We start from the raw sequence: 27,367 nt of genomic DNA, 5'->3' as shown, positions 1-27,367 counted from the left end.
AAATGCTGGGCTGGAAGAAGCACAAGCTGGAATCAAGATTGCCGGGAGAAATATCAATAACCTCAGATACGCAAATGACACCACCCTTATGGCAGAAAGTGAAGAGGAACTAAAAAGCCTCTTAATGAAAGAGGAGAGTGAAAAAGTTGGCTAAAAGGTCAACATTCAGAAAACGAAGATCATGGCATCTGGTCCCATCACTTAATGGGAAATAGATGGGGAAACAGTGTCAGACTTTATTTTGGGGGCTCCAAAATCACTGCATATGGTGACTGCAGCCATGAAATTAAAAGACGCTTACTCCTTGGAAGGAAAGTTATGACCAACCTAGACAGCATATTCAAAAGCAGAGACATTACTTTGTCAACAAAGGTCCATCTAGTCAAGGCTATGGTTTTTCCTGTGGTCATGTATGGATGTGAGAGTTGGACTGTGAAGAAAGCTGAGCGCCAACAAATTGCTGCTTTTGAACTGTGCTACTGGAGAAGACTCTTGAGAGTTCCTTGGACTGCAAGGAGATCCAACCAGTCCATCCTAAAGGAGATCAGTCCTGGGTGTTCTTTGGAAGGATTGATGCTATAGCTGAAACTGCAGTACTTTGGCCACCTCATGTGAAGAGTTGACTCATTGGAAAAGACCCTGATGCTGGGAGGGATTGGGGGCAGGAGGAGAAGGAGACGACAGAGGATGAGATAGCTGGATGGCATTACTGACTCGATGGACATGAGTTTGGGTGAACTCTGGGAGTTAGTGATACACAGGGAGGCCTGGTGTGCTGCAGTTTATGGGGTTGCAAAGAGTTGGACACGACTAAGTGACTGAACTGAACTGAATGGTTTAAAATTTTTTCTAAGTTTATTTTTTATTAAAATATAGTTGATGTACAGTGTTGTTTCAGTGTACTGCATGATAACTTGACACCTATTTATTGTATAACAGGGTTTTTACCTCTTATTCCCCTTTCCCTAATACCCCCCACTCCCTTCCCATAGCCACTGGTTTGTTTTCTATATTTATGGGAGACTGCTTTTGTTTTGTTTTTTAGATTGCACATATAAGTGAAATCATGTCATATTTTTTTCCCTCTGTTATGACATATTTTACTTAATATCCTCTAGATCCATCTATGTTGTTTCAAGTAGCAAGATTTTTTTATGGCTAAGGAGTATTCCATACACACACCCACACGCACGTGTGCATGTACACATTAAATCTTCTTTATGCATAGATCTTTCCATTGATTCAGGTTGTTTTGATACCATGGCTATTATAAATAATGTAGCAGTGAACACTGAGTGCATTTTAACTTTTCAAATTAGTGTTTTTGTTTTCTTTGGGTAAATACTCAGAAGTGAAATGGCTACTTTTTTTTTTTTTTTTGAGCTTCCATACTGTTTTCCATAGGGGCTGCATTAATGTACAGTGCCACCAACAGTGCATGAGGGTTCTCTTCCCTCCTCGTTTTCACAGCACTTGTTATATATTGTCTTTTTGTTAGTAGCTGTTCTGGCTGGTTTGCAGTGGTACCTGATTGTGGTTTCGATCTGAGCATTTTCCTAGTCACGATGTTGAGCATATTTTCATGGATCTGTTGGCTGGCTGTATGTCTTTGAAAAAATATTTATTCAGGTCCATTGACCATTTTTATTTGATTTTTTTTTTTTTTTTGACGTGGACCATTTTTAAAGTTTTTATTGAATTTTATACAATACAGTTTTAAGCAATATAATATTGCTTAGGTTTTATGTTTTGGTTTTTTTTGGCCACAAGGTGTGTGAGATCTTACCTCCCTGACTAGGGATCAAACCAGCACTCTGTGCATTGGAAGGCAAAATCTTAACCACTGGACTGCCAGGGAAGTCATCTACTGACCATTTTTTAATCTGGTTTGTTTTTTTGATGTGGAGTTGTATGAGTTCTTTGTATGTTTTGGATATTAACACTTTGTCAAGTATATCATTTTGCAAATGTCTTCTCCCATTCAGTAGGCAGCCTTTTTGTTTTGTTGAGAGTTTTTTTTCCTCCTCCATATAAAAGCTCATTAGTTTGATGCAGCCCCATTTGCTTGTTTTTGCTTTTATTGTCATTGCCTGAGGAGACATATCGCAGCTATTGGTAAGACCAATATCAAAGAGCATACTGCCTATCTTTTCTGGTGAGAGTTTTATGGTTTTGGGTCTCAGGTTTAAGTCTTTAATCCATTTTGAGTTTATTTTGTATTTGTTGTGAGAAACTAGTCCAATTTTATTATTTTTATAATATAGCTGTCCAGTTTTTGAAATACTGTTTATTAAAGAGGCTGTCCTTTCTCCATTTGTATTCTTGCCACCTTTGTCATAGATTAATTAACCATTTTAGTGTGAGTTTACTTCTAGACTCTACTCTGTTCCATTGATCTGTGTGTCTGTTTTTTATTAGGAAGCATGATTCGTCCAACTTTTTTGTTCTTTCTCAAGATTGTTTTGGTTGTTCAAGGTCTTTTGTGTTTACATTCAATTTTAGAATTATTTGTTCTAGTTTTGTGACAGTTCTTTTGGTATTTTGATAGAGCTAGTGTTGAATCTGTAGATTGCCTTGAGTAGTATGGCCAGTTTAACAATATTAATTCCTCCAGTTCACAAGTGCAGCGTATCTTTTCATTTGTATTGTCTTTAGTTTCTTTCATCAGTGTCTCATAGCTTGTACTTTACCTCTTTGGCTAGGTTTATGTGTAGGTTTTGTATTCTTCTTGATGCAGTTGTAAATGGGATTGTTTTATTAATTTCTCTGATAGTTTGTTATTACCATATAGAAATGCAACAGATTTCTGTCCAGTTGGCCCTCCCTCTGTGGTTTCTGCACCTGCGGATACAACCAAACACGGTTGGAGAATATTTCACAATCTGTGGTTGATTGGATCTGTGGGTGTAGAACCTGCAAATGCATGTGACCAACTGTAAAGAACTTGAACATCTGAAAATTTTGGTGTCCAAAAGAGGGTCTTGGAACCAATCTCCTGTGGATACTAAGGAGCAACAAATACTAATTTTGAATCCTGCAACTGTGTGGTATTAATTAGTTTGAATAGTAGTTTAGTGATGCCATAAGGGCTTTCTATATATAGTATCATGTCATCTACAGGCAGTGACACTTTCAACCTTTCCTTTCCAATTTGGATGCTTTTTCCTTTCCTTTCCAATTTGGATGCTTTTTTTTTTTTTTTGTCTTAATGCTGTGACCAGGAGTTCCAATAGTATGTTGAATAAAAGTGGCAAGAGTGGGCATCCTTGTCTTTTTTTTTTTTTCATTTTTAAATTATGGAAGTATGATAACATTATTTTGCCAACAAAGGTCCATCTAGTTAAGGCTATGGTTTTTCCAGTAGTCATGTATGGATGTGAGAGTTGGACTCTAAAGAAAGCTGAGCACCCAAGAATTGATGCTTTTGAACTGGGGTGTTGGAGAAGACCCTTGAGAGTCCCTTGGATTGCAAGGAGGTCCACCCAGTCCATCCTAAAGGAGATCAGTCCTGGGGATTCATTGGAAGGACCGATGTTGAAGCTGAAACTCCAGTACTTTGGCCACCTGATGTGAAGAGCTGACTTACTGGAAAAGACCCTGATGCTGGGAAAGATTGAGGACAGGAGGAGAAGGGGACGACAGAGGATGAGATGGTTGGATGGCATCACCGACTCAATGGACATGAGTTTGGGTGGACTCGGGGAATTGGTGATGGACAGGGAGGGCTGGCGTGCTGCAGTTCATGAGGTCGCAAAGAGTCAGACGTGACTGAGTGACCGAACCGAACTGAGCTGGAAAATACTGGACAAAATTGCATATAGGTCCGGTGTAACAATTATTTTTTAAAGTAGATAAATTAAGATTTTTAGTTGGATTTTCAGTATCAAACTCCCTAAAATGAACAGAATGATTAGATACAAAAGTAGAAGGATATGGTAGACCTGAAAAGCACTATGAACCAATACAATATAATTAAGATTTATACAGTTTTCACACAACAGCAGGATACAAATTCTATTCAAGTTCCCATAGACTATAAAGCAGGGGACCCTGGAACATATCTAGGGATGAAAACAAGGAGCAAAAATTTCATGGTCTAAAGATATTGAAATCATAAGGAGTCTTCTCACTTTAGAAATCAGTATCAACAGATATTTGAAAATAACCCACATATTTTCAAGTGCAATGTGACATTTGCCAAGAGAGATATTTGGCTTAGCTGTTGAAAGCTTCAAGGTTTTAACCTTTAAAAGATGGAAAAAACAGGGTGATTGCAGAGAAGAAAGCATAGAAGAAAGATTTCATAGAAGAAAGCAAAGTCAGTAGTGCTGCTGTTGAGAAATCCTGTTTTACATGTTTCTATTTTGTGTACCACTTTCCATGTCAGTACATATATTTAGTTTTTTTTTTAATATTACCTGACTTTTGATTAGTTGATTTGGGCTGTTAAAAGAGAATGCCATAATCTGGGTGGCTTAAATAACATGTATTCCTGACATTTCTAGAGGCTGTGAAGTCCAGAGTCAAGATTTTGGCAGATCTGGTGTCTCATGGGGTCTCTTTCTGGTTTGTTGATAGACATCTCATTGTATCCATGCATGGTGTAGAAGTGAAGTAAATTCTCCTGTCTGTTGTTAGAGCACTAAATTCAAACTTGAGGGGTCTATCCTGAGTGCTCTATAACCTAATTACCCTCCCTGGATACCTCTTTTTCTGAAATTGAAGTAAAGTTGATTTACAGTATTGTTAATTTCAGATGAATAGTGTGTTTTAGGTTTTTACAAGATAATATAGTTCTTTGTGCTGTACAGTGGGTCTTTGTTCTTCATCTGTTTTATATGTAGTAGGGTGTATCTGCTAATCTTGTATTCCTAATTTATCCCTCTCTCCCTTCCCATTTCGTAACCATAAGTTTGGTTTCTGTGTCTGTGAGTCTGTTTCTGCTTTGTAAATAAGTTCATTTGTTTTATTTTTTAGATTCTACATATAAGTGGTATATTTGTCTTTGTTTGACTTACTTAATATGATAATCTCAAGGTTCATCCATGTTGCCACAAAGGGCAACATTTCATCCTTTTTTAATGACTGAGTAATATTCCACTGTGTGTACCACATCTTTTTTATCCATTCATATGTTGGTGGACATTTAGGTTGTTGCCATGTCAGGGCTATTGTGAATAGTGCTTCTGTGAACATAAGTGGGCATGTATCTTTTCAAATTAGAGTTTTCATCTCTTTTGGGGATTGCTGGATCATATGATAACTTTACTTTTATTTTTTTTTTTAGAGAACCTCTATAGTAGCTTCACCAATTTGTATCTCACAGTGTAGGAGGGTTCCATATTCTCCACACCCTCTCCAGCATTAACTTACAGGCTTTTGGATGATGGCCATTCTGACTTGTGTGAGGTGGTCCCTCACTGTATTTTCGATTTACATTTCTCTTACAACTAGAGATATTGAGCATCTCATCATGTGCCTGTTTGTCATCTGTATGTCTTCTTTGAAGAAATGTCTTATTTAGGTCTTCTGCCCACTTTTTGATTAGATTGGTTTTTTGATACTGAGCTGTATGAGCTGTTTTGTAGATTTTAGAAATTAAGCCCTTGTTGTTTATGCCGTTTGCAGATGTTTTCTTGCAGTCCATAGGTTGTCTTTTTGGTTTTTTTAATGGTTTCCTTTGTTGTGCAAAATCTTGTAAGTTTGATTAGGTCCCATTTGTTTATTTTTTATTTCTTTTGTGTTGGGTGACTGATCTAAGAAAAAAATGCTATGATTTAAATCAGAAAACCTTGTTTTCTTCTAGGAGTTTTATGGTGTCATGTCTTAGATTGAGTCTTTAAACCATTTTGAGTTTATTTTTGTTCACAGTGTGAGTATGTGTGCAAAATTCATTGACTTCCATGATGCTAACCAGCTTTCCCAGCACCACTTGCTGAAGTGACTGTCTTTCTCCATTGTATATCCTTGCCTTCTTTGCTGAGGATCAGTTGTCCAAAGGTGTGTGGGTTTATTTCTGGGCTCTGTTCTGTTCTGTTGATCTATATGTGTGTTTTTGTGCCAGTACCATGCTGTTTTGATTACTGTGCTTTTAACAGTGTTGTCTGAAGTCTGGGAGGACTGCTACTCCTGCTTTGATTTTGTCCTCAGGATTACTTTGGCAATCCTGGGTCTTTTGAGGTTGCATAGAAATTTTAGGATTATTTGTTTCAGTTCTATGAAAAATGTCAAGGGTAATTTGATAGTGAGCACCTTAAATCTATAGATTGCTTTGAGCAGTATGGCTATTTTAACTATTAATTCTTTCTATCTAAGTGCACAGGATATCTTACTGGCAAAGAAGAAGATCATTCCCAGTAGAAGGTGAGCCAAGTGTGAAAACGTAGAGCTATAAAGGTCATAGGAACTCTGAGTTGTCAAAGTTGAATTTAGGGTCAGAGTGGCAAAGACAAGGCAGACTACTAAATTTGCACATTTTGAAAATCATGATAATTTTATTTCATTATTTGCAAGTATTTTCTTTCCTCTGACAGATCAAGAGCACTTAAAAAAATATTCTCACATCTTAATTATAAATTTTACATGATATAAAACATACAGGGAAGTATTATCTATTTCGCATAAGGGAGGCAACGTAGATCCAGACAGACAAAACATTTCTGGGGTATGGGTGGACATACACAGCTAAAGCAAATTCAACATTAGGAGCGTCAATATTATGTACTCCAGTGCTGTACACAGCTTCAATCAAAGGCTTCACCTCAGAGTATGGCATGTGAAGGGGGAATCCAGAGAACTGCAGGAAAACAAAACAACCAACATTTTAATCATTATTGAATGTGAAGTTTTCACTGTATTTTCCCCCTAATTAAGTATGTGCAGTTCTAAGTAGGAAGTCTTCCTTTTGGGTCTTAAAGTCATTTATTTAGCTTTGTTTTTCCATTCAGCTATATATTAGCATTATAGAAAATGGAGAGAGGCAAAGTGTTTTAATTGCTACCATACTGACTTGATGTTTAAGATACCTGTTAATCACCCAGCCACCCTCCACTGTTCCCTTCCTTCTTCCTCATAGCCCCGAGTTTTCATAGAAAGAAACCCATGCAGTACCAGGAACCTAGGGTAGATGAACACATTCTACCTGGCCTCAGTGTTGATCTACAGGAAAGAGGGTATGTGATCTGGGGAACTTGTAAGGAGTAATGGCATACAGATGTTCTCTGCTGCTTAGAGCAAGGTGTGTCCCTTTGTGAGCCGTACCAGGAACTATTCCAGCCCACGTGTGTCCATATATGAGTGCTACCAGGAACTATTCCTGTGCTCCCATGAGGAAAACCAGTCTGTGGATGATGCCATCACATGGAGGAGGGCAGAGTGGGAAGACGTACAGACGTGGTATAGCCCCAATAGCTACTCACCCCTAAAATTTGTTAATGCTCATGCTTGTTTGAAATAAGTTTTCTGTTACTTGAAAGCATCGCAGCTGAAACCTAGCCTTAGAAGTCAAAGGGTAAGTTTTAGTCACTGAATAGAATTAAACGTCCAACTTGGGACCTTCCTGGTGGTCCTGTGGTTAAGAATCCGCCTGCCAACGCAGAGGACATGGGTTTGTCCCTGGTCCGGGAGGATCCCACATGCTGTGGGGAACTAAGCCCGTGCACCACAACTACTCAGCTCACGCGCCTAGTGCCTGTGCTCTGCACCCAGAGAAACCACTGCGATGAGAAGTCCATGCGTCGCAGCTAGAGTGGCCCTTGCTTGCTGCAACTAGAGAAAGCTCGTGTGCAGCAACAAAGACCCCGTGCAGCCAGAAGTAAAATGAAATAGATTTTAAAAATGTCCAGCTTGGTTTCATACTGTTGACCAATGAGGCTTACTGTTTCAGTTTGCCACTGCTTTCTAGGTTTCAGTATCCAGCTATAGGGTATGAACACACAGCACTACTGACAGCAGAGAATATATATTGCCTAGTAAGGAGAATTTTTCTTAGCAACAAAAAGCAATCAGAATAAAGTCATATCCTTAAAGTCTGCTCAAGAATGGTTGGCTTTACCTTTATGCTCAGTTGAGTCTAACATGATTTAGCCAGACATTTTCATTTTATGTAATACTCTTGTGATTTTATAAAAGATATTTTTCATAGGACCCTCCTACAAAAAAATGGTGATATTTCTGTTATATAGAGACGTTTTGCTATTTAGTGGTGGGTTCATTCTTGAGCTATGAACTTTTAATCACATTTTTTAGTCTCTGCTGCTTCGTCTATATAGTTTGGGAAGTAATCTAGACACTTTGATTCCAAAGCCCATCGTACCAAGCAGTTTCCAATTTGAAATGGACTGCTTACCCTGTAGTCTCCTAGCTGTTTGAGCAGTTCTGCTCTGTGGTCGTCCTCCACGTCGTCTTGGTTCCTTTCTAAGAGAGGCAAGAAGTGACGCAGCATGGAGGTGCAGTATCTGTTCCACCGAGTCAGATGGCGCGGCCGCCAGTCCATGATTTTTTCTTTTAGTATTTTTTCAATCCTGTTTATGAAAAAAAAAAAACAACTCCATTTTTTGGGGTTGACTTGACTTTTCCCTCATAAACAAAAGTACCAAAAATAGCATTTTGAAACTTTGAGAAGAAACAAGATTTTTTTTTTTTCCAGCAATTAGTTGTTCTCAGAATCTCACAACTTTATTTTAAATTTGGAGTTGAGAGTAAATTGGTGTTTTTTAGTAATAATACCATAAAAGGCTCACTGTGATCTTGTACAGTTTGACATGTACCTCTTCCTGTGGCCTGAGACAGCAGAAAGGACATACAGGCTTTGGAACTGGGAAGGTCTGGCTGGGCTCAGAAGCCCCTTAAACACCTGACAAGTACGGGGACCTCTCTGAGCCTTGTGAAACTGGAAAAATAAAAGTTCTGTTTTACAGGGTTCATGATTAGGATTATGGGCCTCAAACGGGCTCTTACCAGCCATCTTATTAATGCCATGTGCTAGGTTTAGAAAGTAGCTGAAGTTCACTGAACCACTGATGGGACAAAATGGGCCTATTTAAGCCCAGGATTGTGAGATTACTGCACGGGACCCATGCATGCATGCTGTTGAACTCTAATCTGGGGGGAAGTTTCTGGAGAAACTTCACTGGTGGTGACTTCAGTGGTGGACTTCACTGCCCTTTGGCTCGCACCATGCTGATGCCAGAGCCTTGGGATTTAGAGGCCACATTGGAACTTTGTAAACACAAATTAAAGTTTAATTGCCGTTCACACTGATCCAGGCTGAGAACTGTTTCGTTTGACAGTAACACTCCTAGTGACAGACGGCATGTGGATTTATGGGTTATCATGTGACCTGTCTTGCAGTTCAGCTGCAGCCACCTTGTCTGTGCGCTGGTAAATAAGCTCTTCTGGCTATAAAAGAAAAAAAAAACAGTTGAGAAATTTTTTAGGAATCAGTTTATTTTAATAGCTGTACATCCTTCTCTAATTTTTTTTTTAATTATGCACTCTTCATTGAGTTAGGATAATATTGCAGATGCCAGTGTACCCAAGATCTACTTTTAAGTAAAGCATCACAAATAAATTACAGTGCTGTGTAGTTCTTTCTCAGTTTTCTTACCCTTTCTCTCACAGAAGTAACCACAATCTGAATTTGTTTTTTTCAGCACTCCTTCATTCAACATGTATTGAAGACCTACTGTGTGTCAGACACTTAAACAGGTGAAGAGGATGTAGCCCGTATGAACAGAATCCCCGCTCTTGCGGTGTTTACGTTATAGTCAGTGCAGACAGGCAAATTAGTGAACTGTGTTTGTGATTTAACTACAGATATACATATCCCTAAACAGTATACTGTATTGCTTTTCACTTTTCTAAACTTTAGTAATTTTATCCTGTGAACATATAATTTTCCCCTTTAACATATTTAGAGAGGATGGCAAATACGTATTTTCAGTGTGCTTAACTAAGATTCATAAATATGGATCCATTTGTGTAATTACTATAAAATACTCCACTATATATACACCATAATTTACCCCTTCTGTCCTTCCAGTCCTTAGGCTTCTGCAAACAATTCTCCTATGCAAACTTTTACGTTACCTTGTATCCATGAAGAATTTCTCTACAGTGATTTTTCTTAAAACGTTTTTGGGAAAGATTTGATCCACAGCAAAGAATACATTTTATATTACACAGTTTGTATATATCACACTAGGACCACAGCCTTGTCTAACTCAATGAAACTAGGCCATGCCCGTGGGGCAACCCAAGACGGCGGGTCATGGTGGAGAGATCTGACAGAATGTGGTCCACTGGAGAAGGGAATGGCAAACCACTTCAGTATTCTTGCCTTGAGAACCCCATGAACAGTATGAAAAGGCAAAATGATAGGATACTGAAAGAGGAACTTCCCAGGTCAGTAGGTGCCCAATATGCTACTGGAGATCAGTGGAGAAATAACTCCAGAAAGAATGAAGGGATGGAGCCAAAGGAAAAACAATACCCAGCTGTGGATGTGACTGGTGATAGAAGCAAGGTCCGATGCTGTAAAGAGCAATATTGCATATGAACCTGGAGTGTCAGGTCCATGAATCAAGGCAAATTCAAAGTGGCAACAAGAGATAGCAAGAGTAAATGTCAACATTCTAGGAATCAGCGAACTGAAATGGACTGGTTGGGTGAATTTAACTCAGATGACCATTATATCTACTACTGCGGGCAGGAATCCCTCAGAAGAAATGGAGTAGCCATCATGGTCAACAAAAGAGTCCTAAATGCAGTACTTGGATGCAATCTCAAAAACGACAGAATGATCTCTGTTCGTTTCCAAGGCAAACCATTCAGTGTCACAGTAATCCAAGTCTATGCCCCAACCAGTAACGCTGAAGAAGCTGAAGTTGAACGGTTCTATGATGACCTACAAGACTTTTTAGAACTAACACCCAAAAAAGATGTCCTTTTCATTATAGGGCACTGGAATGCAAAAGTAGGAAGTCAAGAAACACCTGGAGTAACAGGCAAATTTACCTTGGAATACGGAATGAAGCAGGGCAAAGACTAATAGAGTTCTGCCAAGAAAATGCACTGGTCATAGCAACACCCTCTTCCAACAACACAAGAGAAGACTCTACACATGGACATCACCAGATGGTCAACACTGAAATCAGATTGATTACATTCTTTGCAGCCAAAGATGGAGAAGCTTTATACAGTCAACAAAAACAAGACCAGGAGCTGACTGTGGCTCAGATCATGAGCTCCTTCTTGCTAAATTCAGACTTAAATTGAAGAAAGTAGGGAAAACCACTAGACCATTCAGGTATGACCTAAATCAAATCCCTTATGATTATACAGTGGAAGTGAGAAATAGATTTAAAGGCCTAGATCTGATAGATAGAGTGCCTGATGAGCTATGGAATGAGGTTCGTGACATTGTACAGGAGATGGGGATCAAGATCATCCCCATGGAAAAGAAATGCAAAAAAGCAAAATGGCTGTCTGGGGAGGCCTTACAAATAGCTGTGAAAAGAAGAGAAGTGAAAAGCAAAGGAGAAAAGGAAAGATAAAAACATCTGAATGCAGAGTTCCAAAGAATAGCAAGAAGAGATAAGAAAGCCTTCTTCAGCGATCAATGCAAAGAAATAGAGGAAAACACAGAATGGGAAAGACTAGAGATCTCTTCAAGAAAATCAGAGATACCAAAGGAATATTTCATGCAAAGATGGGCTCGATAAAGGACAGAAATGGTATGGACCTAACAGAAGCGGAAGATATTAAGAAGAGATGGCAAGAATACACAGAAGAACTGTACAAAAAAGCTCTTAACAACCCAGATAATTACGATGGTATGATCACTGACCTAGAGCCAGACATCCTGGAATGTGAAGTCAAGTGGGCCTTAGAAGGCATCATTACGAACAAAGCTAGTGGAGGTGATAGAATTCCATTTGAGCTATTCCAAATCCTGAAAGATGATGCTGTGGAAGTGCTGCACTCAATATGCCAGCAAATTTGGAAAACTCAGCAGTGGCCACAGGACTGGAAAAGGTCAGTTTTCATTCCAATCCCAAAGAAAGGCAATGTCAAAGAATGCTCAAACTACCACACAATTGCACTCGTCTCACACGCTAGTAAAGTAATGCTCAAAATTCTCCAAGCCAGGCCTCAGCAATACATGAACCGTGAACTTCCTGACGTTCAAGCTGGTTTTAGAAAAGGCAGAGGAACCAGAGATCAAATTGCCAACATCCGCTGGATCATGGAAAAAGCAAGAGTTCCAGAAAAACATCTATTTCTGCTTTCTTGACTATGCCAAAGCCTTTGACTGTGTGGATCACAATAAACTGTGGAAAATTCTGAAAGAGATGGGAATACCAGACCACCTGATCCGCCCCTTGAGAAATCTGTATGCAGGTCAGGAAGCAACAGTTAGAACTGGACATGGGACAACAGACTGGTTCCAAATAGGAAAAGGAGTACGTCAAGGTTGTATATTGTCACCCTGTTTATTTAACTTCTACGCAGAGTGCATCATGAAAAATGCTAGACTGGAAGAAGCATAAGCTGGAATCAAGATTGCCGGGAGAAATATCAATAACCTCAGATATGCAGATGACACCACCCTTATGGCAGAAAGTGAAGAGGAACTCAAAAGCCTCTTGATGAAAGTGAAAGTGGAGAGTGAAAAAGTTGGCTTAACGTTCAACATTCAGAAAACTAAGATCATGGCATCCGGTCCCATCACTTCATGGCAAATAGATGGGGAAACAGTGGAAACAGTGTCAGACTTTATTTTTGGGGGCTCCAAAATCACTGCAGATGGTGACTGCAGCCATGAAATTAAAAGACACTTACTCCTTGGAAGGAAAGTTATGACCAACCTAGATAGCATATTCAAAAGCAGAGACATTACTTTGCCAGCAAAGGTTCGTCTAGCCAAGGCTATGGTTTTTCCTGTGGTCATGTATGGATGTGAGAGTTGGACTGTGAAGAAGGCTGAGCGCCGAAGAATTGATGCTTTTGAACTGTAGTGTTGGAGAAGACTCTTGAGAGTCCCTTGGACTGCAAGGAGATCCAACCAGTCCATTCTAAAGGAGATCAGCCCTGGGTGTTCTTTGGAAGCAATGATGCTAAAGCTGAAACTCTAGTACTTTGGCCACCTCATGCGAAGAGTTGACTCATTGGAAAAGACTCTGATGCTGGGAGGGACTGGGGGCGAGAGGAGAAGGGGACGACAGAGGATGAGACAGAGAAGGATGGCATCACTGACTCGATGGACGTGAGTCTGAGTGAACTCCAGGAGTTGGTGATGGACAGGGAGGCCTGGTGTGCTGGGATTCATGGGGTCGCAAAGAGTCGGACACGACTGAGCGACTGAACTGAACTGATAACTATCAAATTTAAAGTTTTCATAATACATCTCAGGCTTGCTATTTATAATCTAATAATGTCCAGGACCCTCTAAATTAATGAGTCCATCCTGGATCATGCCCCAAACTTTGATTTCATGTTTCAACATGAAACATGTGATGAAGTTAATTTATTGAATTGAGACCAGCATCTGAAAAATTAAATGAAATATATTTTGTGGCATTTTTTTAGATCACAGGACTCTGTATCAAATTTATTCTTTTATGTATGTATAGTGGTTCATCATATGACGGTCTGTTTCTTATTGGGAATTAGCCTTAACTAAGTTTGAAAATGAAGAATTATCCTAGACTAAATACCTAGGAGTGGAATTAAGGATCAAAAAATATCTGGCTACCCAGTATAACGATGTCAAATTCCTCCCTTTCTTTGTCTGCATTTGAAAGTAAAAGTATTAGTTGTTCAGTCGTGTCTGACTCTTTTGCAACCCCATGGACTGTAGCCCACCAGGCTCCTCTGTCTGTGGGAATCCCCAGGCAAGAACACTGGAGTAGATTGCGATTTCCTTCTCCAGGGGATCTTCCCAAACCAGGGATTGAACCCGCATCTCCTCCATTGCCGGCAGGTTGTTTACTATCTGAACCACCAGGGAAGACCTGTCTGTCTACATTTAATTGTTAATAAGAATATATCCTACCTGAACACTGGAAAGGCCAGGATATGGAAGACTTCTTGAAAAGAAAGATTTCCATAGCTTGGGCTTGGTGACATCAAAATTTATCCGTAGTGGGGAATCATATTGTTGAATATTAAACCAAATCTAAAAAAGACAAGACTACATTAGTGTATATGGTGGCAGATGTATGTGTATACACGTGTGAGTGTTTCGAGAGAGGCAGCAGAGAGACAGCAAGACGACACACTGCTTGCCCATTTTTTGTCATGTTTTGATTCTTAACACCGACAAGCATTTTACAATCAGTGGCATCACGTAGTTGCCATGGGCCATTTCTTTACATTTTTGTATACCTGCAGTCGAGGTGGACCTTACTATTGAATGTAGATTGCTGAAATAAGGTAGTTCCTGGTGATTAGAAACTTACCTCCTCTATAAAAGTGGGATAATAGTACTTACCTCATAAGATTAAGCGAGTTAATTTATTTACGTCTCTTTAGAACAATGCCTAGTACATACTAAGTCCTCAGGAGCTGTTAGCTATTTTATTACTACTGTTTGTATTTACTGTTGTTTGTCTCACTAGACTGAGATGTTTCCCTGAGGACTTCTGTCCCGTGCTCTATTCACCACTGCGTCATTAGTGTCTGGCACAGCTCCTGGTTGGCATGTGATAGGCATGACTACCTACCTGTAACTGTGCGCCTGAGTGGTGAATTTGTCCCATTCAACATAATCGTCAAGCATCTTATATCTAGGCTCAGTTCTAATACAGTCGTGGATAAAGTTGTAAATGAAACAGAGTTTCTACCGGCACGTAGTAGCTAATGAGGAGACGGTGCAGACAAACAGATAGATGGGATATCAGACGATACGTGGCGTGGGAGAGGGTATCACTGGCCCAGTTCTGCACCCCTGCCCATACCTACAGCCTCTGCCCTGTTACTTGGCAGTTGTTGTTTAGTCACTAAGTTGTGCCCAACTCTTTTGTGACCCCATGGACTGTAGCCGTCAAGGTACCTCTGTCCATGGGATTCTCCAGGCAAGAATACTTGAGTGGGTTGCCATTTCCTTCTCTAGGGGCTCTTTCCGACCCAGGGCCTGAACCTGCATCTCCTGCATTAGCAGGTGGATTCTTTACCACTGAGCCACCCAGGAAGCCCGCCACTAAAAGGGTAGAAATTAGAAATGTATTTCCTTGGCTCTTGACTTGTGCTAAGTAGAGAGGCATAGTGTGACCGATGGTGTCACTATTCTGTGTCCCAGCCCCCAGAGAAGCTCTGCATGTTCCTACTTGCCCTCTTGTGCCCCCGCCGACTGTCATTGCCCCAAGTCCCAGAATAAAAACGCATGAAGCAGGGCGCTCCCAGCCTTGTCAGCAGAACCATCCTGGCTGGCTGACGGGTCCATGAGAATAACGGTCTGAGGCCATTTAGTTTGAGGATGAGCTTTTAGTGCTTTGTTGTGGCAATAGTTAAACTTAACATGGGTTATAGAGAAAGCTATGCAGTAAGAGGTGAGATTGGGGGCTAGGCAAGAATGGCAACCCACTCCAGTATTCTTGCCTGGAGAATCCCTGGACAGGGTCGCAGAGTCGGACATAAGTGACTACACACGCACACGCACACACACACACACGGATGTTTTCACTGGAGAGAGCATGAAGTGAGGGGAGAATTAAGCTGTCTGGTAAGGGGAAGGGTCATCCATGCAGAGGAGATAGCAAATGCAAAGCGCGTTTGAGGGACAGCAAAGAGAACAAGGTGACTTCAGAGGAGTGAGCACGTAGAAGCAAGAAAGGGATCAGGGAAGATGGGGCCAGGCAGGTGTCAGGTCGTGGAAGCCTTGGGGCCACTGTAAAGGTTCAGGCTCTGACTTTGGCCTGAGCCAAGAAGTCACTGGAGTATTTTAAGCAGAGGGATGAAAATCTGCCTTCTGTTTTAACAGGAATATTATTTGCTCTGGAGATTAGACAGGGATAGGGGCAAGTAGTTTTAAGAAGGCAAGGTTTTTAAGAACTACAGTCTGGCTGTAGGGTAGGGAATGTGCAGAAAAGCAGTCGGAAATAGCACTGGGAAGAGAGCTGAAGTCAGATTAGAATCCAAGGTGAGACGTTTATTCTTCAATTTATATACAGTGAGGTGCCTTCAGTACTTTCTGAGCCATCGCACGAGGAAAGCTGAACACTCGGAAATAACCAGGCATCAGAGGACCAAACGATGGACTGAGCTGGAGACAGATAATTTACTTGGCTATTTATAGTAATGCAGGACGAAATAATAATGACACGACCTGGAAAACAGAAGGGGCGGTATCTGTATCATTTGGTACTAATATCTGTTAATAGGATTGAAGTAGGAAGTAGGGGAGGGGGAAACTCAAGGACAGTTACGGGGTTTGAATCTGAGTGCCTGACCTCTGTAGAAGTGGGAGGGCCAGGAGGAGGGGCTGTTTTCAGAGATAAAGGAAAAATGATTTGAGTTCTGGATGTCCTGAGTTTGAGATTTTGATCAGCACCTTGCTGTCTAGCAAACAGTTGAAGATTCAGGTTCCAAAGATTCCTGGGCTAGTGATAGAATTATGACTTTTTTTTTTTTTTTTGCCAGGATAAACTAGATAGAGCTATAATGAATAGTAAGTGTGGTTCTGCAAGAAATCTAAATATAGAATTTTCAGGAAAATCTACTTTCAAAGTGTGGAAAGAAAAGTTAGTGGCAGAAACCTGAGAAGCTGTTGCAGAGAAATGAAAACCAACAGTCCTTTACTAGTAAACCAAGGATGGTCAAGTGTTTTTTTTTTTCATGAAGAGGTGATTAGTTGTGTCATGTGCCATAGAAAAGGAGAAGTGAGTGAGGAGAATAAACCACTGGACTTATTTATCCATTAGTAAGACAATGGTACTTCTCAGAGTTTAATTCTGTAGGCTGATTAGGGAAGAGGACTAGATTATAGAGGATTGAAGTCTGAGAAGGAGAAAAGGGCATCGGGGATGAGATGGCTGGATGGCATCACTGATGCAATGGATATGAACTTGGGCAAACTCCGGGAGTTGGTGATGGACAGCGAGGCCTGGTGTGCTGCAGTCCATGGGGTCGCAAAGAGTCGGACACGACTGGGCGACTTAACAACAGCAATAAAGTCTGAGAAAGTGGAAGCAGGGCATATAAATAGAATTTAAAGAATTTTGGAAGGAAGACAAGGAGGGGCAGTGGTAGTTTAGGGTATAGCTGGGTTGGGAGAAGCATATCTACAGAGAATGACAGAGAAAACTTAACAGAGGCAAGTGTTGGAGCGGGAGTGGAAACACAAACATGGATGGAAAGGACTGACTTCTTGGCAGAGGAGTGAAGGAGGAGAAAGCCTGGCAGTCTCTTAAGGAGGTGGTGGAGCAGAGGCAGCGGAGGTTCAGAGGGCCGGACCCAGAAAGTGAGCCTCGGGCGGGTCCTCTGGAGGGTGACCGAGGCTTCGAGCAGGTTCCCTCCCAGCCGCTGCCGGCACCCTGAGCCACTGCTGTCCGTTTTGACAGAAGAGGAGGAAAGGCTTCTTTCTTGCTCACAGCACTTGGCTTGATGTGAATTGGTCAGCCATATGGTAATTGTTTTGAGAGCTAGTAATTCTGACAGAGAATGGAATTCTTCGAAGGCTTTTCCAGTACCCTCTGACTCTGCCTGACTACTAATATGACCTTAAAGTGCTTCTCTACATGTAGATGGAGCTTAGCAGATCATCTGTGATTATCCCTATGCTTTTAATTAAAAACAGTACCATGCACATGGGATGCTGCACTTCTCTTTTCACACTTGTGGTTAATAGTAGTTACTGTTTGCTGAATCCCTGTGGCAGACAGGTGCTTTGCTGGGTGCTCAGCGTGTCTTATCTCTACTCCTGGTAGTAACCCGTAGACCAGAGGCCTTCACAGCAGGGAGCACATCACAGTGACATGGGAAGAAATTTTAGACCCTCTAATTATCTCTCTTTAAGAAAGATATGTCTTCTCTGTGTAATGTAAATAATGTATCGATACATAAGTAAGTATATAATTTACAAATAAGAATACATATATTGGGGCTACCTGTTGAAATGATTCTTCTGAATCATTTTAGTAGTCAGTTCAGAGATTCCTAAGGTAGATGATGATCATAAAAACAGTCACAGGAGCCAACACGGGGTTGCTACTGTGTGATAGTTGCTTTGTATTGATTATCTCATTTACTTCTCACAACTACTCTATAGTTACTAGCAAATACCTTCATTTAACCGGGGAAGAAACTGATGCTGTTTAAGATTAAGAAACTTTCCTAAGCATACACAACTGGTAAACATTGACATTGGAGTTTAAACTCAGGCAGTGAGATCTAATAACTCATGTTTTTAACCAGTGCCTTATGGAGTACCTTTGCTTGACACTATCTTTAATTACCAATACCAACTCAATAATTAATTGAGTGTGAAAAGTAAAAGTGATAGTTTCTCAGTCACGTCTGACTCTTTGCAACCCCATGGACTGTAGCTCGCCAGACTCCTCATTCCATGGAAGTCTCCAGCCAAGAATACTGGAATGGTTTGCCGTGCCTTTCTCCAGGGGATCTCCCCGACCCAGAGATCAAAACTGGATCTCCTACATTACAGGCTGATTCTTTACTGTCTGAGCCACCAGGTCCAGTACAACTCAATGGACATGAACTTGAGCAAAGTCCAGGAGATAGTGGAGGAAGAAGGAGCCTGACGTGCTGCAGTACATGGGGTTGCAAAGAGCTGGACATGACTTAGCGACTGAACAGCAACAATTTTATATATATATATACACATATATATATATAAACACACACATATACATATATATGTAAATTTTCTGGCACACAAATATTATTAAAATTAATAGGTCAGTTAAAAAAAATAGTCAACCAACCATATTTCAGAGGAAATGGTAATACTTACATTATCAGGACCTATTAAGCAGCTCACACTTTTTAAGGGGCAGAAAGTATCAAATTGTCCATAAAAATGTCCACTGCAGGGGTTCCATATTAAATAGTGACTTTGTTCCCGAGTTAGCACATAGGCGGTTGGACCCTGAAAGAAAACAGCCATTAAGCCAATTTCCAATTAATTATGCAATTAGGGCCAAGAGGACTTTGTACAGACAGTTCATTATTTTAGTTGGACATCTAATTTCTAAACCCCATGGCTAATGGTGAAAATTAGTTTGAAGTTCTAGATTATGTTGAATTAATAAAATCAAAAGTTTACTCTTGCATAATTCTTGCCCCTTCAACTACTTCAGTATGGTGACCAAATAGGGATGGTCATGTTACTGAACTAATGTATCTTGTTTTTAAAAGTTAAATGGGATACATATATTTTCAATTTTTTTTGATATAATTGGCATACAGTGCTGTGTAAGTCTAAGGAGTCCAACATAACTTACTTACATCATCAAATGGTGGCCACAATACGTTTAGTGAACATCCATCATCTCATATAGATGTCTTTAAATAGACAAGAAAAAATTTTTTTTCTTGTGATGAGAACCCTTAAGATTTACTCTCTTAACAGTTTTCATTTACAATGTACAGCAATGTGAATTATCTTTAGTATATTGTACATTGCATCCTGAGAACTTGTTTTATAACTGGAGGTTTGTACCCTTTGATTATCTTATCTAATTCTAACTCCCCAGTCCCCTGCCTCTGGTAGCCACAAATCTGATCTCTTTTCTTTGAGTTTGTTTGTTTTGGAGTATAATTGACCTACAACACTATGTTAATTCCTGGTAAACAATATAGTGATTTGATATTTCTGTACATTTCAAAATGGTCATCGTGATGTCTGGTTATCATCTGTTAGACATTACATAATTGTTAACTATATTTCCCACACTATACATTTCACGATGAGTAGCTGTAACTCATTTATTTTGTAACTGAAAGTTTGTACTGAACCCTCCTCACATATTTCTCTCCTCGCCACTGTCCGCCCCCCAACTCCTGGCAATCACCTGCGTTTTTTGCTGTATCTATGATTCTGTTTCTGTTTCATTATTTTGTTAATTTACTTTGGCTTTTAGATTCCACATTACATTATTTGTCTTTCTCTGACTTATTCCACTTAGCATAGTACCCTCTAGGTCCATCCATGGTGTTGAAAATGGCAAGATATCTTAAGATTGGCTGAAGCATGATTATTGATGGAAATTAATAGTAACTGGGTTTTCTTTTTAGAGTGAGCAAGCTTGCCTTTTAAGTATTCAGAAGGCTGATTATATCTGAATAATACTTTTAATTCCTGTTTAGAAGGAAAATTCGAAACAGAATTTGAAAATTCCTGTTTCTAATACAGGGATTGATATGTGATACACTTTTATAATTACGTAAACGAATAGAAAGTACTGTGAAAGGATACTTCTGAACTCTTGACGGTTGAGTATACCCGAGGAGGGGTGGGCTTGGGAGTGAAAACTTGCAGAGGGATGTTAACTTTTTATTCAGAATACTCGTGCATTATTAGACCCTCCTTTTACAGTGTGCATTTATTCATTCGTTTATTTCTTGTGTGATTTCATTGATGCTCACTCTAGGCTTCTGGGGAAGGTGGGGTAGAAATTATCATCCCAACTTTCTTTATATGAAGCTCAGAGTTGTGAAGCAAATCGTTTAGAGTCATGCAGCTTGTGAGGAGTGGGCAGAGCCTTGGACCCGGGCCTGGGGACTTCCTAGTCCTGTACTCTTTTCCCGGTTCCAGGCTCTCTGGAAGACAGAGACTGAAAATGACTTAGGGTTCAGTTGTGACCTTGCCTGTCTAGCAGCAGCCTGTGCTGTCTAGTCACCAAGGATTCCCAGAGCCTGGGAGCCTGTTTTCTGAAACACTTTTAAGTTAAGCTGCTTCAATCCATGAGACTTTTTAAAATTTGTGCCCTCAAACTACCCCCAACCTGCCCCCAGTTTAGGGGTATTTGCAGTGGGCTGGGGAAACAGATTTTAGTAGTCTCTATTTCCAGTCTAATAAAAATAACAGAGACACCAGTACATGGCATGAACATTCTTCTCTTTGCCCCTGTGGTTATCTGCCTTGTTCTGCTTCGCATGCCAGCCTAACAGCAACTGCTTGTGGAAGAAGCAGGCGTGAAAGGATCTCTACCCCGGCCACACTTCTTCAGATCCTTTCATTCCTCAGCATGAATAACACTCGATAGCTGAGGGAATCAGAACTCTTCGTAAGATGGGCGGGAGGGCAGAGCCAGGTGGGGGTGATGGGTGGAAAAGGGCTCAGATTTGCCCAGAACATCCTCAAACGTATAGGGCTCAAGTACCCCGAAAACCCTGTCATGTCTCATCACTGGTTCTCTCTCCCTACTGTGGCTTCTCTGGGCTACTTTCTTTGCAGCTCCAAGAACTGCTATGAAAATAAGTCCTGCCCATGACCTGGAACATAACAGCACCATGTTAGACAATGACCTTCTCAGAGAGAGCCAGCCTAATGGTCCTACCTCGGGAATAGCATTGCCCGTCACCAGCCAGGCCTTCTTTCCCATGGAGAGGAAGTAATTGCATAGTAAAACTGCGTGTTCTTCTTCATCTCCTGCCAGGAGATCGAGAAATTGCTGAACAAAAGGAAAGAAAAATCATGTTCATTGGCTGCTTCACTCTAGACGGGCTGTATAGGATTTTTAAAAGACACTCTTAAAACTAATGGTTTAAAAGATAAGATATATTGTTTAAAAAAACACCCAATTTTAGTTGGACATGGTGTTTTCTCTGACATTTCAATGACATGAATTTCTAGAATCGATTGTGGGGTGGGGTCAGGGAGATAAATTTCAAAGTTTCAGTTTTCATGTTGAACTTATATATGATAGCCCTCTGTGTGGAGAAGGCAATGGCACCCCACTCCAGTACTCTTGCCTGGAAAATCCCATGGGCGGAGGAGCCTGGTAGGCTGCGGTCCATGGGGTCACTAACAGTTGGACATGACTGAGTGACTTCACTTTCACTTTTCACTTTCATGCATTGGAGAAGGAAATGGCAACCCACTCCAGTGTTCTTGCCTGGAGAATCCCAGGGATGGGGGAGCCTGGTGGGCTGCCCTCTATGGGGTCGCAGAGTCGGACACGACTGAAGTGACTTAGCAGTAGCAGTATGTGCTAACACTTTCTTTTTAAAGACTTTATTTTCTAGAGCAGTTTTAGCTTCACAGCAATGCTGGAAAGAAGCTACAGATATTTCCCATGTTTTCTTGTTCCCACACATGCACATCATCAACATCCCCAACCAGAGCGGGACACGTGTTAGAGCTGATAAACCCACACTGACACCATAATCACCTAAAGAGCATAGTTTACATACAGGGCTCCCTCTTGGTGTTGTGCGTTCTGTGGGTTTGACGAATCGGTCATTGTGGTATCATGTGGTGTGTTTTCATTGCCCTGGAAATCCTCTGTGCTCTGCCTGTTCACATCCTGACCTCCCATCCCAGCGCCACACTGTTTTTTAAGCACACCGCATGAGTCAGTTCAATGGATCCTGGAATAAACCTGTGAAGGCATACTCTCATCTTCCCATTTTACAGATGAGGAAGTGGAGGCACAGAGAGATGAAGCAATACCTAGGAAGTGGAAAGCTTGTCTGGCTCTAGAGCACATAGCTCTTCTATTCATTGTATGTCTTCTTTTAAATATCTTAAGGTTGTGAAATTTTATCTCTAAAATTGTCAACACTGTTTCTAAAATATATTGGGGAACAAATAATTCAAAGTGTACTCCAGTTTCTTCCTTTTAGAGCTATTCTTCGAAGGGAGTTGTATATCACAGTTCAACTTTATGCCAACACAGTACCTGAGATCCAGAAGCCAAATGAATACCAGTGATAATACATGTTTATACCATTGAAGACTCATTCCGAAGTTTATGTAGCTAGCATACATTGATTGTAAGTTCCAAGAGGTCAGAGGCCATGTTTCTTCTGCTCATAGCCTGAACTCTGTATAGTGTCTGACATGTGTCAGGGAACGAAGAAATACTTACTACCTGAATAATGACATGCCTTAAGAGGCCCCCATAAATTAAGGAATATGCAATTTCCAATGTAATATAAAATGCGATTTTGATTATTTTATGAATAAAACTTTGGGGGGACAAATCAGCATTAAGACATCTGAAGTAGTGTGTGTATATGCACAAATAATTAGTTTTTGCATAACTCCTGAAGTGTGGGTAGATTGAACCAGGAAGAAAAAAGTATTTCAGAATGAATGTAGTTCATTCTGTTAAACAGATGGCCATGTAGACTTTTATAATGACTTTTATAATTTTAAATGTTGCAATTTAAAATTAAGCAAGCCATTTACTGATATTCCATGAAGCCAGCACATCTGTGAGGAAGAATACTTACATCCGAAGTGCTCCACAGGTCACAGACACCAGCAAAGGAGACCGTGTCGGGCAAGAAAGGAATCAGAGACACGTATCGGGCCACCAGTTCCTGTTTAAACAAAATTAGCTGTAACTGTTTTCCCAAGACAATAGAAAGCTGGATCCTGTACCTCATTTCTTGCAAGAAAATTTCATGTATCACAGACATTTATGTGAACAAAATGAATCCTCACAAGTGCTAATTAAGTGTTGTGTTAATAGTATCTCGTTTAATCCTCTCCAAACATCCCGAGGAAGACTATTGCTATTATCCATCTTTGACAGATGAAGAAAGCCTTTTACAGAAGGCTCTTGTGTGTCTTTGAAATGTCCTCGTCTTCTTTTTCCTTTCCCCTTACTGTTAGAACTCTCCAGGATCGTCTTTTATTTTCCTGAGCACCCGTTTCTCTAATAAGTCCTGGTTCTGTTTAGATAGCTGTTGTTCAGTCGCTAAGTCGTGTCCAACTCTATGCATTTAGAGAGAGAACAGTGGTATTTAGAAACCAAGGCTGGTGCATCGCTGTGGTTGCCATTCATATTTCTGTAATTTCTAAGGAGGACGAACATCTTTTTATATGCTTATTGGCCCTTCATGTTTCTACTTCTGTGACTTTGTATTTAAGTATTTTGTATATTTTCAAGTTTATGTGTAGTTTTTAAAAAATATATTTTAGTTACTATTCTTTTGTCTATTATATGACTTCCCTGGTGGCTCAGCTATAAACATCCTCTCGCGACTGTGGCTTGTCTTTTCATTTCCTTTGTGCTGTTCTTTTGTTAGACTCAGGTTCTCAGTCGTACTGTGGTCAAGTTTATGCTTTCTCTTTATAGTCAGTGCTTTTTTCTGGCTTGTTTAATGATCTTCCTATATCAGGTCTTATGGATAAAAATGCCTTTCATATGTAAGTTCTCAGTCTATCTGTTGAATGGTGTGAAGCAGGAATTGATGTTTATCTTTTTTCCATATGTAAAATCAGTGATCCCACTACAGTTTATGTAATAGTTTTTCCTTTACTAATTTCCAGTGCCAGCTTTGTCATACATCAGGTTTGAGTGGGTCATATTTGTGTAGCTCTATTCTGGATTTTTAAATTCTCTTTTTTTATCTGTGTGTCAGTACGATTTTACCTTAGTGACTATATGACATGGTAGATCTTCCCACTGAGCTCTTCTTACTCTGCAGGATTATTTTGCTATTTTTGGCTCTTTGCACTGCTGTATAAATATTAGAATCAGTGTGTCAAGTTCCACTACAAAGTGTTCTAAAAATCTAGCTGTACAGTCTGTGTTTTAACTGGAAAGTTTAATCCCTTCACTTTGATTGTGATTACTGGTAAATATTTAGACTATTTCTACTACCTTATTCTGTGCTTTTTATTTTTCACACTTTTTCAGTGTTTTTTCCCCTTCTCACTCTCTTTACTCCATTTTGTTATTTTATCTTCTGCTAGTTTGGAAGTTATACCCAATTTTTAAGATTCTTTTAAGTTGTTAATCTAGAAATTTCAATTTGAATATTTAACTTGAACTCTAAAGTTGGGCTTTCCTGGTAGCTCAGATTGTAAAGTGTATGCCTGCAATGCAGGAGACCTGGGTTCAATCCCTGGGTTGGGAAGATTCCCTGGAGAAGGGAACCGCAACCCACTCCAGTACTCTTGCCTGGAAAATCCCATGAATGGAGGAGCCTCGTAGGCAACAGTTCATGGCGTAGCAAAGAGTCGGACATGACTGAGCGACTTCACTTTCACTTTCTTTCTAAAGTTAAAAACATTTATCTTTGCCCTTGGAAAATATAGGGCATTAAAATGGTCTCATCAATCCGTCCTGACATATATACATGTTTTTCAGGATTTTTGTTTTATCTTGATTTTTCAACCACACAGGTTTTATATTATTTCTATGAAGACAATGCTTGTTGAAAGTGAAAGAAAGTGTCAGTCGCTCAGTGATGTCTGACTCTTTCCAACATGGGCTATAGCCTACCAGGCTGCTCTGTCCACGGGATCCTCCAGGCAAGAATACTGGAGTGGGTAGCCGTTTCCTTCTCCAGGGCATCTTCCCGACCTAGGATCGAACCCAGGTCTCCTGCATTGCAGGTGGATTCTTTACTGTCTGAGCCACCTGCTGCTACTGCTAAGTCGCTTCAGTCGTGTCCGACTCTGTGCAACCCCATAGACGGCAGCCCACCAGGCTCCCCCGTCCCTGGGATTCTCCAGGCAAGAACACTGGAGTGGGTTGCCATTTCCTTCTCCAATGCATGAAAGTGAAAAATCAAAGTGAAGTCGCTCAGTCATGTCCGACTCTTCGCAACCCCATGGACTGCAGCCCACCAGGCTCTTCCATCCATGGGATTTTCCAGGCAAGAACACTGGAGTGGGTTGCCATTTCCTTCTCCAATGCATGAAAGTGAAAAATCAAAGTGAAGTCGCTCAGTCATGTCCGACTCTTCGCAACCCCATGGACTGCAGCCCACCAGGCTCTTCCATCCATGGGATTTTCCAGGCAAGAGTACTGGAGTGGGGTGCCATCACTTGTTGAATTCTACACAGATTTCCTGTTTTCTTTACCTGTCATTATGTGTTGCATCTAGGATTTTCTGAGAGCCTTCCTTCTCTGTCCCTAAATTGCTATATTAATAACTCACAAGCAGGGGTTACTATCTTACAATCCACTCTCCAAAGACAGTTATGAGTTACAGTGTTCAATTAAGAATAGCCTGTTCAAGACTTTGTATGATTTTAATACCTTTATATCATGAAAGTTTTGTACCTGGTCGTATATCCCTGGGTATGTTCCAGTGTCTCCTGGTTTACAGTCTATGGGAACTTGAATAGCATTTGTATCCTACTGTTGTGTGAAAATTGTATAAATCTTAATTACCTTGAATTGGTTCATTGTGCTTTTCAGGTCTACTATATCCTTCTACGTCTCTATATATTCATTCTATTAATTTTTGAGAGTTTGATATTGAAGCTCCAACTAAAAATCTTAATGTATCTACTTAAAAAAATAATTGTAATATATAGTGGAACTACATGGTCTGTATTTTCCAAGTCTCCTATAAATGTATTATCATATTTTAATAATTTGAAAAAATTTTAAAAGAAGTTAAAAAAAAAAAGACGGTGCAACATGTTTATGTATAAAATAAATAAGCTGGAAAGGATAAAAAGAGTAGTCTATTCAACACACAGTTCTGTTCATTTGAGACTCTGATAGGTGTGGTTCTTTACAGGCAGAGAATGATGCGCATTTAACAGCCTGGTAGGGATGTGCTTTGTGGAGATGTCCTAAATGCTGTACTCATGGGGAGCGTCTTCCAGGTGTTAATTTTCCAGCACCCAGTGTAATGTCAGGGCCACAGTAAGCACTCAATAATTAATGAATTCACTGAACGAATGGAGCAAGGGTTATTATCCTTGCTGGTACCTTCAGACTTCTGTAAGGGAAGTAAGCCTCGTGGTACTAAAAAAAATCTTAATCATTAATCACTAATGTTCTTGACATAGTTACTATCCTAAGTACCATGAAATATGATAATTAAGAGGGTAACATACTGAACTTTGGGCTTCCCTAGTGGCTCAGATGGTAAAGAATCTGCCTGCAATGCGGGAGACCTGGGTTTGATCCTTAGGTTGGGAAGATCTCCTGGAGAAGAGAATGGCTACCCATTCTGGTATTCTGGCCCAGAGAATTCCATGGACAGAGGAGCCTGGCAGGCTACATAGAGTCCATGGGGCCGCAAAGCGTCAGACACAACTGAGCGACTTTCACATACTGAATTTTAAAACTTTTTAAGCACCGATACTGATTCACTATGAAATGCTTACCGCTGTTGCTTGGGGGTTGTTGGGGTAAGCATCAAGGAGCTCCTGAGGAGGGTTTAAAGGCTTGAGATAACGAGTGACGAAGACGGGCTTCCCGCT

At 40.4% G+C, this 27,367-nt stretch overlaps 1 protein-coding gene across 2 annotated transcripts in view; it reads right to left on the bottom strand.

Annotated features, from left to right (window-relative positions):
• Positions 1–5,224: 5,224 nt before the first annotated feature.
• CC2D2A (coiled-coil and C2 domain containing 2A) overlaps positions 5,225–27,367 on the bottom strand; it is a 132,878-nt gene continuing 110,735 nt past the window's right edge. Inside the window, exons 31-38 of one of the 2 annotated variants that reach the window (XM_010857285.1) lie at positions 27,272–27,362; positions 23,422–23,511; positions 21,522–21,635; positions 18,974–19,108; positions 14,057–14,179; positions 9,341–9,399; positions 8,348–8,522; positions 5,225–6,796 (exon numbers count right to left, since the gene is read on the bottom strand). In XM_010857285.1, the coding sequence (XP_010855587.1) occupies positions 6,608–6,796; positions 8,348–8,522; positions 9,341–9,399; positions 14,057–14,179; positions 18,974–19,108; positions 21,522–21,635; positions 23,422–23,511; positions 27,272–27,362 (976 nt within the window). In that variant the 3' untranslated portion in view covers positions 5,225–6,607. Of the gene's footprint in view, positions 6,797–8,347; positions 8,523–9,340; positions 9,400–14,056; positions 14,180–18,973; positions 19,109–21,521; positions 21,636–23,421; positions 23,512–27,271 lie in introns of both variants that reach the window. The other variant, XM_010857287.1, reaches the window with a different exon arrangement.

This window comes from Bison bison, unplaced genomic scaffold (assembly GCF_000754665.1).
Source record: "Bison bison bison isolate TAMUID 2011002044 unplaced genomic scaffold, Bison_UMD1.0 scf7180017864379, whole genome shotgun sequence".
In the NCBI taxonomy this organism is placed as follows: domain Eukaryota; kingdom Metazoa; phylum Chordata; class Mammalia; order Artiodactyla; family Bovidae; genus Bison; species Bison bison.
The sequence above is the reverse complement of the archived record's forward strand: the minus strand, read 5'-3'. Positions and strand labels throughout refer to the sequence as shown.